Source organism: Mesoplodon mirus, assembly GCF_964341445.2.
Source record: "Mesoplodon mirus genome assembly, chromosome: 2".
Lineage (NCBI taxonomy): Eukaryota > Metazoa > Chordata > Mammalia > Artiodactyla > Ziphiidae > Mesoplodon > Mesoplodon mirus.
In genome coordinates, this window is record NC_138977.1 from 115,743,902 (window position 1) to 115,757,266 (window position 13,365).

Here is a 13,365-nt window from a genome sequence, read left to right on the forward strand (position 1 = left end):
TGTTTTTTATAATTTTCAATACTACAATCCTTCAACGAGCATATGTAGGTCTATAATTATATAGAAAAATTACTTTTAATCAGGAAAAGCAGTTTTTGAAAAGGGACCTTTAATCCCACCACCTTTACTCTAACAGCTATTCTCCTTAATAGCATTTTCCTCCAATCTTTATCAAATGTGGTTTTTATATAGTTGCATATACAGTGTCTATATAACTATTGGTTTTTAATTTTTTTATTTATATCTTATAAGCACTGTCATGCTGCTCCACAATCTTCATAATTAATATTGAAATACTCTGGATAATATTACAACTGAATGATAACCTAAGTTATCACTTTCTCTCCAGTTGGGCATTTAGGTTGTTTTATCTTCAATAAAAAGCTGGTGAAAAACCTTGGCATATATAGAATTCTTATGCTGCTGAATGTTTTTATTAGGATACTTTCCCAGAAATGAGATCATTACCTCAAAGGGTATGAACACTTTCATGTCTCTCAATAGGCATTATGGGGTCTTTCAAAAGGACTGTCTCAGTTTTCACTACACTTTACAATGAATGAGGCCTTCTGTTTACCACTGCTGTACCAGCACAGATCTTGATCATTTTAAAGTTTACTTTTGCTAAGTTAATAAGGACAAAATGTCCTTAATAAGGACAAAATATTGCTCTAATGTGTGTTTCTCTCATAACTAGCAAGTTAAAAAATTTCCCCTACATTTGCTTTTTATTTGTGGACTCATTCAAATCTAAATTGGGAAAGCTTGTTCTCAGCCAAGATCAAGCACTCTGCAGGGGAGATAACACAGGATTTGGAAGCATGCATCTGTCTTCAAACTAGGCAGACCAGGGCTCCATCACGTCCTGGCCATTTGACCTTGGCTCACTGTAAAATGGGGCGACAGCTACCCCACATGGTTACTATGAGGACTAAATGAGATAAACTCTGCTGGTGGTTTTCAGCCAGAGTATACAGGAGAATCACGTCTAAAGCTTTAAAATTACCGAAGCCAGGTCTCACCCCAGACCAAATGAGTCAGAAACTCAGGGGGCGGAGCCCAGGGGTGTGTATGTGTTTTAACAGCACAGGCAGCGACTACCTTTCCCCATGGGAGTGCTTCTGCTTCACACTTCTGGTAAAGCACCAGTACACGAAGCAAACAACATGCCATTCTCATTCTCAGGGCTGACCTTGCCTCCTGCTTCACTGAGAAAATAGAAGCAGTCAACCCCCGCCCCCCAGCACTCCCAGCCCTGCCTGCTGCTGCTGCTGCTGCGCTGTGAGCACGCTGCCCTGCCCCCTGCACACTGGCTGCCAGCCCCTCGACCCACAAGGTCATGGACTGAGCAAGTGCCCCCTTTCTCCTGCGCACCAATTCCTCCCCTTCTCTCTACCAGGTCACTCCCACCAGCTTGCAAACACATACTGTCGTATCATCTGTCTTCACACACACAGACACACACACACACACACACCCTTTCTTAACCTCACATCCATCTCTGGTTTCCACTCTATTTCTGTTCCCCTTTATGGCACAACTCCCCCAAAATGGTTTATACCTGCTTCCCCCAATTCTCCTCTTCTCTCTTGAACCCACTGCGATTAAGCTTTCATCTCCTTGGAAACAGCACAGCAAGATCATAAACTACCCCATTTCTAAATCCAAGGGTAAATTCTTGATCTCCTCCTCCCTGATCTGCCCACAGCTCTTTAAAATAGCTTGTCACGCCCTTCCAGAAGGTTCCTTTTCACTTGGCTTCCAGGTGAACTCTCCCCTCTGGTTCCTCTCCTACCAAACAGGCCGCTCCTTCCCAAGTTCTTCTGATGGCCTCTCCTCTTCTCCCTGACCACGAAGCACTGTGGCTCCAAGACTAGCTTAGTCCTAGGGCCTCTTCTCTACTGTCATTCCTTTGGTGAAGTCAGTCTCACTGCTTTAAATATCATCTAGGAATAAATAATTCCCAAGTAACGCAATCCTATCTTCAGGCCAGACTTTGCCCATGAGGCCCACACTCATCTCCACAACCACATCCTGAGCACACCACTGGAAACACACGGCGAAAGCGGAACTTCTCCTCAGCCTGTCCCAGATTGGCTGCTCACTGCCCTCCTACCTCGACCGCCCAGGCCAAAAAGCTGAATATTATCTGTGACTCCTCCTCCTTTCATGGCTCACAACCAACTCGAAGGCAAATCCTACTGGCTCTACCTTAAAGACACATCTAGAAATGGATGACTCCTCACGTCTTCTGTTGCTCCCGCCTTGGTCCCGGCCACCATCATCCCTCATCTGCGCTACAGCAACAACCTCCAGTGGCTCTGCTTGGTCCCCGCAGACCATTCTCCCCAAAGAACCAGAGTGGTTTTGAAACATAAATGGAACCATGTTCTCTCCTCTGCTCAAAACCCTTCAGTGGCTTCCCAGCTCACTCACAGCAAGAGCCAAAGTGTTAACAGTGGTCTCCAAGGCCCTACACAATTTGGTGGCTGCTTTTTTTTTTTTTTAGCCGCGTTGGGTCTTTGTTGCTGCGCGTGGGCTTTCTCTAGTTGCGGCGAGCGGGGGCTACTCTTCGTTGCGGAGCACAGGCTCTAGGCGCGTGGGCTTCAGTAGTTGCGGCATGTGGGCTTCAGTAGTTGTGGCTCGCAGGCTCTAGAGCACAGGCTCAGTAGTTGTGGCGCACGGGCTAAGTTGCTCCGCGGCATGTGGGATCTTCCCGGACCAGGGATCAAACCCGTGGTCCCCTGCATTGGCAGGCAGATTCTTAACCAGGGAAGCCCGCAGCTGCCTTTTTAACCTCAGAACTTCTCAATCTCTTCTTTTTCCCTCTATTCCATCCCAAACCATCCTATATAAAAGAGCATCCCCCACCCTCATCCTGGTACTCCTATCACCCTTATCCCTTTCTTATCCCTTCAGTGTATTCAGTACCATCCAGGGGTGTGTGTGTGTGTGTGTGTGTGTGTGCGCGTGCGTGTGCATGCGCGTGTGTGTGTCTTTATGTTTTTTCATTTATTATTCCCTTTGCCCCCTAAGAACATAAACTGCACAAGGGCAGGGACTAGGTTTGTTCCCTGCTATCTCCTCAGGGCCTGGCACATACTAGGTGCTCAAGATATATTTGAAGGAATTTGAGAAGATATCTGCCTCCAATAAACAATAACAGGTTGCTATATAAATTTGAAAAAGAACATTTAGGTAACAAAAAAGAGCTCCTGGAAAAAGAAGACATAAACACAGATGTAGAAATCTCACACAGAGCAGAACAAAATGTCAGCACTGAAAAACAGGAGGGAAAAGATAAGAAAATTAGGCGATCTTTCTAAAACATCCAGTTTCTGAATAATACACAGGCCAAGAGAGGATAAACAATTCAAGGAAACTTCCTGCAACTGCGGCTATAAGTTTCCTGACTGACAGGGCCTACTGAATGCCCAGCACAAGGAATGGCTCATAATCACTAGATTTCAGAATACCATGGACACAGAAGATCCAAGAAGCATCCAGAAAATGAGACAATAAATAGGTTTCACAAAAAGAATCAGGGTTAGAATAGCACTGGACTTCTCACCAATACCAATGGAAACTAGAAGACAATGGATCAATGAGTTCAAAACATAGAGAAAATAATTTCAAGCTTGTACTCCTATACCCACACAATTGTTAATTAAGTGTAAAAGTAGAATAAAGCCGTTTTCAGACATGAAAGGTTTCAAAAACATTTACTGCCATGTCTTCTTTCATAAGAAGCTAACCAGAGGATACAGGTCACTAAATGAGAGATTAAACCAAGAATGCGGAAATTATGAGATCTAAACACCTAAGAGAGAGGTGAGAAGAACTGTCCACATGATGGGGAGGGACATCTTGCAGTGACAGCTGTGCAGTTGGCCTATTGAACAACCCTTCCAGATTATGTCAGAAGACTTGGAGAGATAATTCTTCAAGAAATTGAAACAACAATCTACTTAGTGTCTTTGGATACTCTGGATATTGGAAATTTACACAACTAGGGAACAGTTTGAAAATACATAAGAAGCAAAGCAAATGCAAAGATAGGTATTAACTTCATAGAAAAGAAAGAGGGTGAAGGAAAGGAAAAGGAATCATGGTATACTACATGGCTCAGCGTTTACACAGCTTAATATAAGTGCCAAAAATAGTTACAACTGAAATTATATTGGAAGGATGGAGGGATTAAAAGTAAATGTGTGGGGCTTCCCTGGTGGCGCAGTGGTTGGGAGTCCGCCTGCCGATGCAGGGGACGCAGGTTCGTGCCCCGATCCCGGAGGATCCCGCGTGCCGCGGAGCGGCTGGGCCCGCGAGCCACGGCCGCGGAGCCTGTGTGTCCGGAGCCTGTGCTCCGCGGCGGGAGGGGCCGCAGCGGTGAGAGGCCCGCGTACAGCAAAAAAAAAAAAAAAAAAAAAAGTAAATGTGTGGAGTGGGGAGTAGAAGATGGAGAAAAAGTCAAATCCTTAGCCACTATAGAAAGGCAACAAATAATAACTAAAACTGTAATTTGAAGTTAAGCAGGTAAATGACACAAGAATCAGCTAACTTGTAAGTGGTTGCCTCTGGGGACCTGGAGGCTTAGGGCTTCTGTTTTTTATAAAAAGAACTATTTGTCTCTTTCACTATCTGCATATATACCTTTGGTAAAAATAAAAATTATGTCAAATGGTCTTACCACACTGAACTAGTAGCGGAAGATGACTAGATACAACTTTTCAGAAGGACAACTTAACGATCTGTGTTAAAATGTCAAATGTGCACACCTTTTTTTTTTTTTTTCTTGCGATACGCGGGCCTCTCGCTGTTGTGGCCTCTCCTGTTGCGGAGCACAGGCTCCGGACGCGCAGGCTCAGCGGCCATGACTCACAGGCCTAGCCGCTCCGCGGCATGTGGGATCTTCCCGGACCAGGGCACGAACCCGTGTCCCCTGCATCGGCAGGCAGACTCTCAACCACTGTGCCACCAGGGAAGCCCGTGCACACCCTTTGACCCAACCTTTGACCACTTCTATGAACTAAGAAAATCACTCTACAAGAGGAAAATGGCTGCACGAATTAGTATATTCACTGGCCACTGTTCATCCTACTAAAATTTTAGAAACAATCGCAATTTTATGCAATAATAGACTAAGTAAAACATACATACTGGAATATAATGCAATCATAAAAGATGGAGTTATAATCCATATTTACTAAGACGGGAAGACATCAACATTTTGTTGAGTCAGGGCAAGAGTTAAAGAACAGTAGTTCATACAAAATCTTCAATTTTCTAGAACCTCTTCTCTTCCCGTAAATGGCCACGTGGCTTTCTCATTTTATTCAGGTTTTCAAACATTTCCCCCTCAGAAGGGCTTTTCAAGACCACCTTCTCTGAAAGAGCCAACCCGGGCTTCCCTGGTGGCGCAGTGGTTGAGAGTCCGCCTGCTGATGCAGGGGACACGGGTTCATGCCCCGGTCTAGGAGGATCCCGCGTGCCGCGGAGCGGCTGGGCCCGTGAGCCATGGCCACTGAGCCTGCGTGTCCGGAGCCTGTGCTCCGCAACGGGAGAGGCCACAGCAGTGAGAGGCCCGTGTACCAAAATAAATAAATAAATAAATAAAATAAAATAAAATAAATAAAAGAGCCACTCTTCCCTGACAGCCTCACCCTGGATTCTTTCACCCAACCATTTAGCACAGACCCAGATCTCCTGGGTTTGAATCTGAGCACAACTGCTCGCTACCTGTGAAACAACAGACAGTCAGGTAAAGTCTTTGTGCTTTGGTTTACTCACATGAAATACAAAAATAATAATATATACCCAACATTTATATGTTGGGAAGAAAAACTGATTTAACATGTGAGTGTGCTTACTTGGTGCAAGTAAAGGTTCAATACATGTTTGTTATCAAAATTAACTCTTTTGTCCTCTTCTGGACTATGTGAATTTTTTTCATGAAGAAAATACATCTTTTGCACAAAAACAAGGCACTTCTGTTAAAAAGTTTTACTTCAAAAACATGAGCAAACAAAGAAAAGAAAGAAAAATAACATATAACCCCACCACTTATCAATTATATAAATAAGAAGTCAATTCATCCCTACCCTCCAGTTAACAACAACCAATTTTTTTTCTCTGTTTACAGACACACATATATTCATATAAATCCTTTTTTATTAAATAAAACCAGGATCATGCCACTTGGTGTTTTTTTTTACTTTTACTTTTTACTATTTTTACTTTTCAATATATTTCAATATATTTAGGGACTTCCCTGGTGGTCCAGTAGTTAAGACACTGTGCTTCCCCTGCAGGGGGCACAGGTTTGATCCCTGGTTGGCAAACTAAGATCCTGCATGCCACATGGTGTGGCCAAAATATATATATATATATATATATATATATTCTTTCTAACTGCTCATTCTTTCTAACTGCTACACAGTATTCTATATGACATGTAGGCAGATTTAAGTATTCCCCTATTAATAGACATTTAGAGCCTTCTCAATTTTTTGCTACTACAGTGCTACAATGAATATGAACACATACTCAACCTAATAATTCCCAGAAGAAGGCTGAATTATAAGGTATGGATTTTTTTAATTAGTATTTAATCAAATTAAATATGGAATAGATATGAAAGTATTTATAACATTATAAAACAATAATCACCACACACCCATCACCCAGGTTAAACAATCATTGTGTTTGAAGCCTCCCATCACCCCTCCCTGATTCTGTGGCACAGACAACATTGGAGTTGCCATTTCTCAGTTCTTCCCCTTTTTTTCTCTATTTGATAAAGGAAACTAATATCTCATTATTGCTTCATTTTTTATTTATAGAAATATAATATAATTATTAGTAAGTACAGTAACTTCTCATAGGTTTATTGGCTATTTGTGTTTCTTTTTCTAAAAATCACTTGTTCTTTTCCTCTGTTCATTCTTCTACTGATTTGATTAGGGCATTTTACTTTCTGATTTATAGAAACTCTTTGCATAGTAGGGATATTAACCCACTGCTATTACTCATGCTGCAAATAATACCATATCTTTTGTCATACAAAGTTTTACATTTTTAGGTAAATAAGTCTATCAGTTTTCTTTCTGGCTTCCCAAGTTTCAGTGAATATTTTCTCATATATTCTTTAGATTTTTTTACATATAGATCTTTTTTTTTTTTGTGGTACGCGGGCCTCTCACAGCTGTGGCCTCTCCCGTTGCGGAGCACAGGCTCCGGACGCGCAGGCTCAGTGGCCATGGCTCACAGGCCCAGCCGCTCCGCGGCATGTGGGATCTTCCCAGACCGGGGCACGAACCCGTGTCCCCTGCATCGGCAGGCGGACTCTCAACCACTGCACCACCAGGGAAGCCCCACATATAGATCTTTAATTGATGTATATTTTATATTGGGATATGGTGGGAAATGGGGATCTAACTTTTTCTTCCAAATGCAGTCAGTTATTCCAATAGCATTTACTGAATAATTCCTTTCTCAACTGACGTAAAAACCTTATTGTGTCTTATGTAATTTTCATATATATATATATATATACACACACACATACATATATGTATACATATATATATAAGTATGTATGTACACGTATGTACTTGTGTATACACACATACACACACGTATATCTACAGGCATACCTCGTTTTACTGGCCTTTACTTTATTGCACTTCGCAGATACTGCATTTTTACAAATTGAAGCTTTGAGGCAACCCTGCCTCAAGCAATCTAGCGACACCATTTTTCCAATAGCATTGCTTGCTCACTTCATGTCTCTGTGTCATGTTTTAGTAATTCTCGCAATATTTCAAGCTTTTTCATTATTGTTCTACTTGTTATGGTTATCTGTGGTCAGTGATCTTTGATGTTACTACTACAATTCCCTGAAGGCTCAGATGATGGTCAGCATTTTTTAGCAATAAAGTATTTTTAATTAAGGTATGTACATTGTTTTCCTAGACATAATGCTATTGCACACTTAATGGACTACAGTATAGTGTAAACATAATTTTTACATGCACTGGAAAACCAAAAAATTATGCGACTCACTTTATTGTGATATCTGCTTTATTACAGTGGCCTGGAATGGAATCCGTGGTACCTCTGGGGTATGCCTCTGTGTGTGTGTGTGTACACACACATATGGTATATATGGTAAACACATTTGTTCTGGACTCAGTTCTCTCCCACTGCTCTAAGCCTATGTAACACAATGGAACAAGAGCAAAAGAAATCACTCACCTGTCCTTCTTCATCAAAAGCCATAACCACCACAGCAGCTCCAAACTTTTTAATCTTTCTGGCCTTCTCCAAGAAGTCATCCTCTCCCTCCTTCAGGCTGATGCTGTTAACAATGCACTTCCCCTGGCAGCACTTTAACCCAGCTTCAATCACAGCAAAATTGGAAGAGTCGATGCACAAGGGCACCTGAGGTCAGAAGGGTAAGGTGATCACAGAAAGACTGTAAGTTGCCACAAATCCCCTTCCAAGGACCCCCAGATATTCCCTCTTTCTTCCTTAGGGAAACAAGAAACAAATAACAGTAGTGTGACAGAGATACGATTTTAATCTGATTTTAAGCCCTTGTTCCTAAAGCCCAAAAGACTTGGAGCAATTCCAGTGTCACAAGAGACCCCATGCATGGGCCAGAAATTGATAACTCAAAAGATCACAGCTAAACATCAGAATGAAAGCACTGAAGTCATTTCACGGGCTCCCCGTCTGATTCAGACTTTGAACAAGTCATTTAGCTTCTCTGCACCTTAAATTCGCAAAATATTTACTCCCAGAGGACAGTGGAGGCTTTCAAGTGAGGAGTTGAAGACAAATGAAGGACAGGTTAATGTAATTCACTGCTTACCACAAGACTTCTAACTTGCTAATTTGCTGAATGAAGCCTAACAAAAAAACGACAGCCCTATCTCTTAAAGCACTATAGGAAGTGTCTTTCAAACAACAATACCAACAAAAAAAACAACTTCAAAAATCACTCCTCATCACAAATTCAATGGTAGAGAAGTGAAGTGAGACTTTTAAAAGTTTTTAGAATCAATCTAAAATTTTTGAAAGGATGGACACAAAAATTAACTTTCATCTTTTAAAGAAAAAATGTAAAAGCTGACATTAATACCTTGATTTAATCTTGTTTTATAAGTCTGTCTCACTCTGATAAACCTAAAAAGGTCTCTTCTTCCTGCAATAAGGAAGGATTAACTGAGTTCCCTTGTCTGCGATAGGAAGAGAACTAATGATTCGGTAAGAACAGTGAGTATATCCTTCAGAGACATGAAAAGTTGGTTCTTAGCCTAGCCAGACATCATGTGACCAACTCTGGAAGCCTTGGAAACAGCCACACTGAAGTCACATCTCTCTCTAAAGTCTGGTTTCTATTGAAAGGCTGCCATTAAGTGAGAAAACTGACAATCAGAAATCACTGGGCTTTCAACAAAGGACAACAGAAAACCAGTGTATGACATGACAGATGAAGGGACAAGTGACAAAGTTAAATGAGCAACAGAGCAGCACATGTAAACTCCCTTGATGAATCAAAGTTTTGTACGACCTTGGCAATGTCAGGCTCGGAAGCAATGAAGTTGCAGAATCTGGTCATTGCACTTGGTCCATCCAGCATGCCATCATCCATGTTGATATCCAGCACCTGGGCTCCCATTTCCACCTGCATTTTGGCAACACTCAGAGCTTCCTGAGGACAGAATTCAAGGGGGACGAGCATTGGGAGAGGGTGACTAAGAGAAGGCTGACAAAAGTAGTCCTTCACCACCACCAGCAGGCAGTCCTTTTAGATTCCACTAGACTGCCTGGCCAGCACCCCCGACCCTGAGCCTGCTCTCAACCATCCCAGATGAAGCTTTCTTACACATCGCTTCCATCACAGCGGGTCGCTCCTCAGAACCCAGCGAAGCTCGACTCTTCCTGTAAAGAGCCTCAAGCCCTCAGCCTGGTGTTCCAGGCCCTCTGGGACCTGCCCCATCTTCTCATGCAACTGAACTTCTCACCCATCGCCCACTCCCGGCACCCTCCACCCAGCCAAATCTGTTTCCACCTCTGTGTCACACATCATGATGTTCCCTCTGCTTCCAACACAATCCCCTTCCTTCCTGTACTGTTTAAGATCCAGCTCAAGTCCCATCTCCTCCAAGAAAAGTCCTTAGAGAAACAGTCCAAAACTTATCTAACTCTTCAGTGTTTGCCGAAACATGCAAAGCAGTCATTGTAGGCTGTTGATAGAAGTTACGTGAAATATGTGTTTAAATAAACTTCTTCTGTGCTAAAAGGATTTTCAAATCCTTTGATACGCTATTATACACCGTAAATCTCCAAGGACAAGATACAATACACAGCATTTCACACTTACGGTCATTTAAGGAATATCTTGTAGGATCAGTGTTCCAGAGAACATACTTTGGGAAACACTGCTTATTCCGCAATGACCGGCTGCCTCTAAACATCTGTAACTATTATAAACATTATCCCATGGTGTATTACATTATCATTTCCTCACGATTTCACGAGTATTAGCTTATTCTCTGAAATAGATTTTAAGCATTTGGAAATCTAGAAAGGTCTTAGGTATCTCCCACTCTCATTTGAACAATACTGGACAAAACAGACATGTTCAATAAGGCTTTCTAACTGACTGGTACAGCAGAGACTTTAAGTCTTTGCTGCACACTTCATAGTGTCATAAAATAAGCAGGGATAAAATCAACTGTAGATTCTGATGTTGTCCTAATTTTTTCTTAGCCGAAGAAACCAAATAGAAATTTTTAGCAATCACTGTAAAAGAACAGGCATGAGACACTTTGGCACAGGCCACAAGGAAAGACCACTCGTAGTAACACAAGGTTACACAGAGAAAAAGGATCGCAATAAAATTCAGCAAAAAATGTTTTTGGTATCAGCAGTATGTTAAATATTAATATCATAAAGAATAAAAAGAAGTATAAGTCACAGTCCCTGTTCTTGAAGGGCTTTCATCTAGCTGGGGGCATATGATGTAGTCATATGAAAAGCTACTGGCACTGCCATACATCATACGAGTCAAATGTCCTGCCTAAACACCAGGAAGGGCAAGATCTCTGAGGACTGAAGTGGAGAAAGCTACCTGAGAGGGAGCAGCTTCAGCTGCCCCTGGGAAATGGACTGGAGGGAGCACAGGGGAGATGGCAAGCAACCTGGTTAGACCAGGGGTCAAAAGACACACAACATAGATGCCAATGCCTGACCTTTCTACATCAGAAGAGCCATAGAATCACAGCTCGGCGGTCCAACCTTCCCAAATAGGCTCTGAGAGATGAAGTGATTTGTTTAAAGCTGCACAAGTTGGGCACAAAGACAGGACTGGACCTTCTCTCAGGTCATTCCCTTAACCTCAGAGCCTTGAGGGGTCACTAACTATGGGGAACTGGAAACCAGTGAGGAGCCATTCTTCCCCGGCCCCCTCCTACTTCCCGGCCTCCTTCCCGTGTCCTCCAAGCCAAGACAGCAGAGCGGTGAAGGGTATGGGCTTGGAGGGCTTAGGGTCTATCATTCACTTGCTGTCAAACAGTAGGTGAGTGGTTTAACCTCCCCCAAGCCTCCAGCTGCACATCTGTAAAATGGGGATAATAGCAGCACCAATCTCACAGGTCTGTAAAGATTACATGAGCAATGCTGTATAGCGCTCAGCACAGTGACTGGCATATGTTCAACAGTAAGACCTTATGAGATGACAGATATCACTCCCACTTGTTTGCTTCTTCCTAAAATGCCGTCTGCTCTCAGTAGCAAATGTATCAAATCTGAGAGCTGAAAGGGACACCACAGAATGGTCTTAAGAATCAAAACAGAAATAGAAATACTGCCAACTGAAGAACCCTATACAACCATGAAGGGTCCTCAGGACTGCAGAAGGGAACAAACAGGAACAAAGGCCTGGAGGCAGAAGCAAGCCTCCTGGAATGTTCAGATGACAGACCAGGATGGAAGGCAGTTTGGTGTCTATGTGGATGATGGTCTAAAGGAGTTTGAGTTTTATCCCACATGCAAAAAAAGCCACCCCGTGAAAGCTTCTGAACTGGGGAGGACCATGGCAGCAGCACGTGCTGGCCAGGCAGCAGCGAGAACAAAGAGAACAGGACTGACGGGAACTGTCAGGAACCAGGTAACCAGGCCCTACTGACCTACCTGCAGAGGAGGTCACTGAGGGATGCCACGGAGCAGTCACTAACAAGTCCATAAAGGACGATAAATGAGCCCTTTCTTTGTGATTAGAACTAAGTCTGCTTCGATACTGGTTGCTGGAAGATCTATTTCCTAAAGGTTGCAAAGGCTATCATTAAAGCTCAGATCAGGTTCCTCCATTTCTACCTTTGTATTTGCATAAGAAAAAAAAATTTGTCCAGATTTTGAGTGGGCTCTACTTGGATTAAATTTTGCTCATCCTTAGAGTGACTGAGTTTAAGAATCCTATGGTGAAACTACCTTGCAAGTTTTGTGTTTGTTTAGCTTATTTTACAGTGAACAGAATCAATAATACCACATTAGTCAGTGGCTGGTATGGTCATGAGGAAATGAATAGGAATTGTCTTGGCTTTCCCTTTTCTTGGAAAGGTTTGTGAGAAGCCAAAATGAAGAGTATCCTCAAATTTTTAAATGTATTTCACAATTAACAGAAATAGCTAGAACCTGGGTGCCTCCCATCTCATCCCACTTCATACCCTGGATGAATTTTTTTGAAAAATATTGACAAGGGCAGCTATGACTTTTCGAAGCCTCATCCTCCCACCAGCTCTGCCAGCTACAAACACACTACCGTCCTCACACTTCCCAGCAGCTCTGCTAATGATTATCAAAGGCAGAGCTGTTTCACTTGCGCGCTGTCTTAGCCAAAAACCTGGCAGATGCCTCGAGGGTCTTATTTAGATACTCACTTCATAATTTCCTGTCATGATGAGTTTAGCAAACTTCCTGGATCCTGCAACATTACAGCGCTCTCCAATGTTAACAAAGTTGGTGTACGGGCCGATCCTGAAGGGCTCTAGACCTTGAAAGGAGAAGCATTTTGAAAATTTTCTGAAAATGCGTGTAACGACATGAGACAGAGAGAAAATAAATGTTTTCATGAGAAAGAAAAGAAGTTTCTGTGCCACAGCCCGTCTGACTAGCTAAGGAGACCCAATGTGGGAAAAGGGTCATGGCCATCCCCCTCTAGGGATATTTAAACACAACAAAAGGCTCTATGTTTATAACCAGAACTCTCAAAAGAAGAAATATTTCAGGGTTTTAAATTGCAAATTTCTCTCAAGAGCTGAATCATATCAGCTCTGAGAAACAAGGAAAAATTATCATCAT

At 42.5% G+C, this 13,365-nt stretch overlaps 1 protein-coding gene across 6 annotated transcripts in view; it reads right to left on the reverse strand.

Moving 5' to 3' along the window:
• MTR (5-methyltetrahydrofolate-homocysteine methyltransferase) overlaps positions 1 to 13,365 on the reverse strand; it is a gene marked incomplete at its 3' end in the record, with an annotated part of 129,412 nt that overhangs the window by 73,743 nt on the left and 42,304 nt on the right. For all 6 annotated transcript variants that reach the window (XM_082634966.1, XM_082634965.1, XM_082634967.1 and 3 more), the window contains exons 13-15: positions 12,945 to 13,057; positions 9,575 to 9,715; positions 8,254 to 8,439 (exon numbers count right to left, since the gene is read on the reverse strand). In XM_082634966.1, the coding sequence (XP_082491092.1) occupies positions 8,254 to 8,439; positions 9,575 to 9,715; positions 12,945 to 13,057 (440 nt within the window). The remainder of the gene's footprint in view (positions 1 to 8,253; positions 8,440 to 9,574; positions 9,716 to 12,944; positions 13,058 to 13,365) is intronic.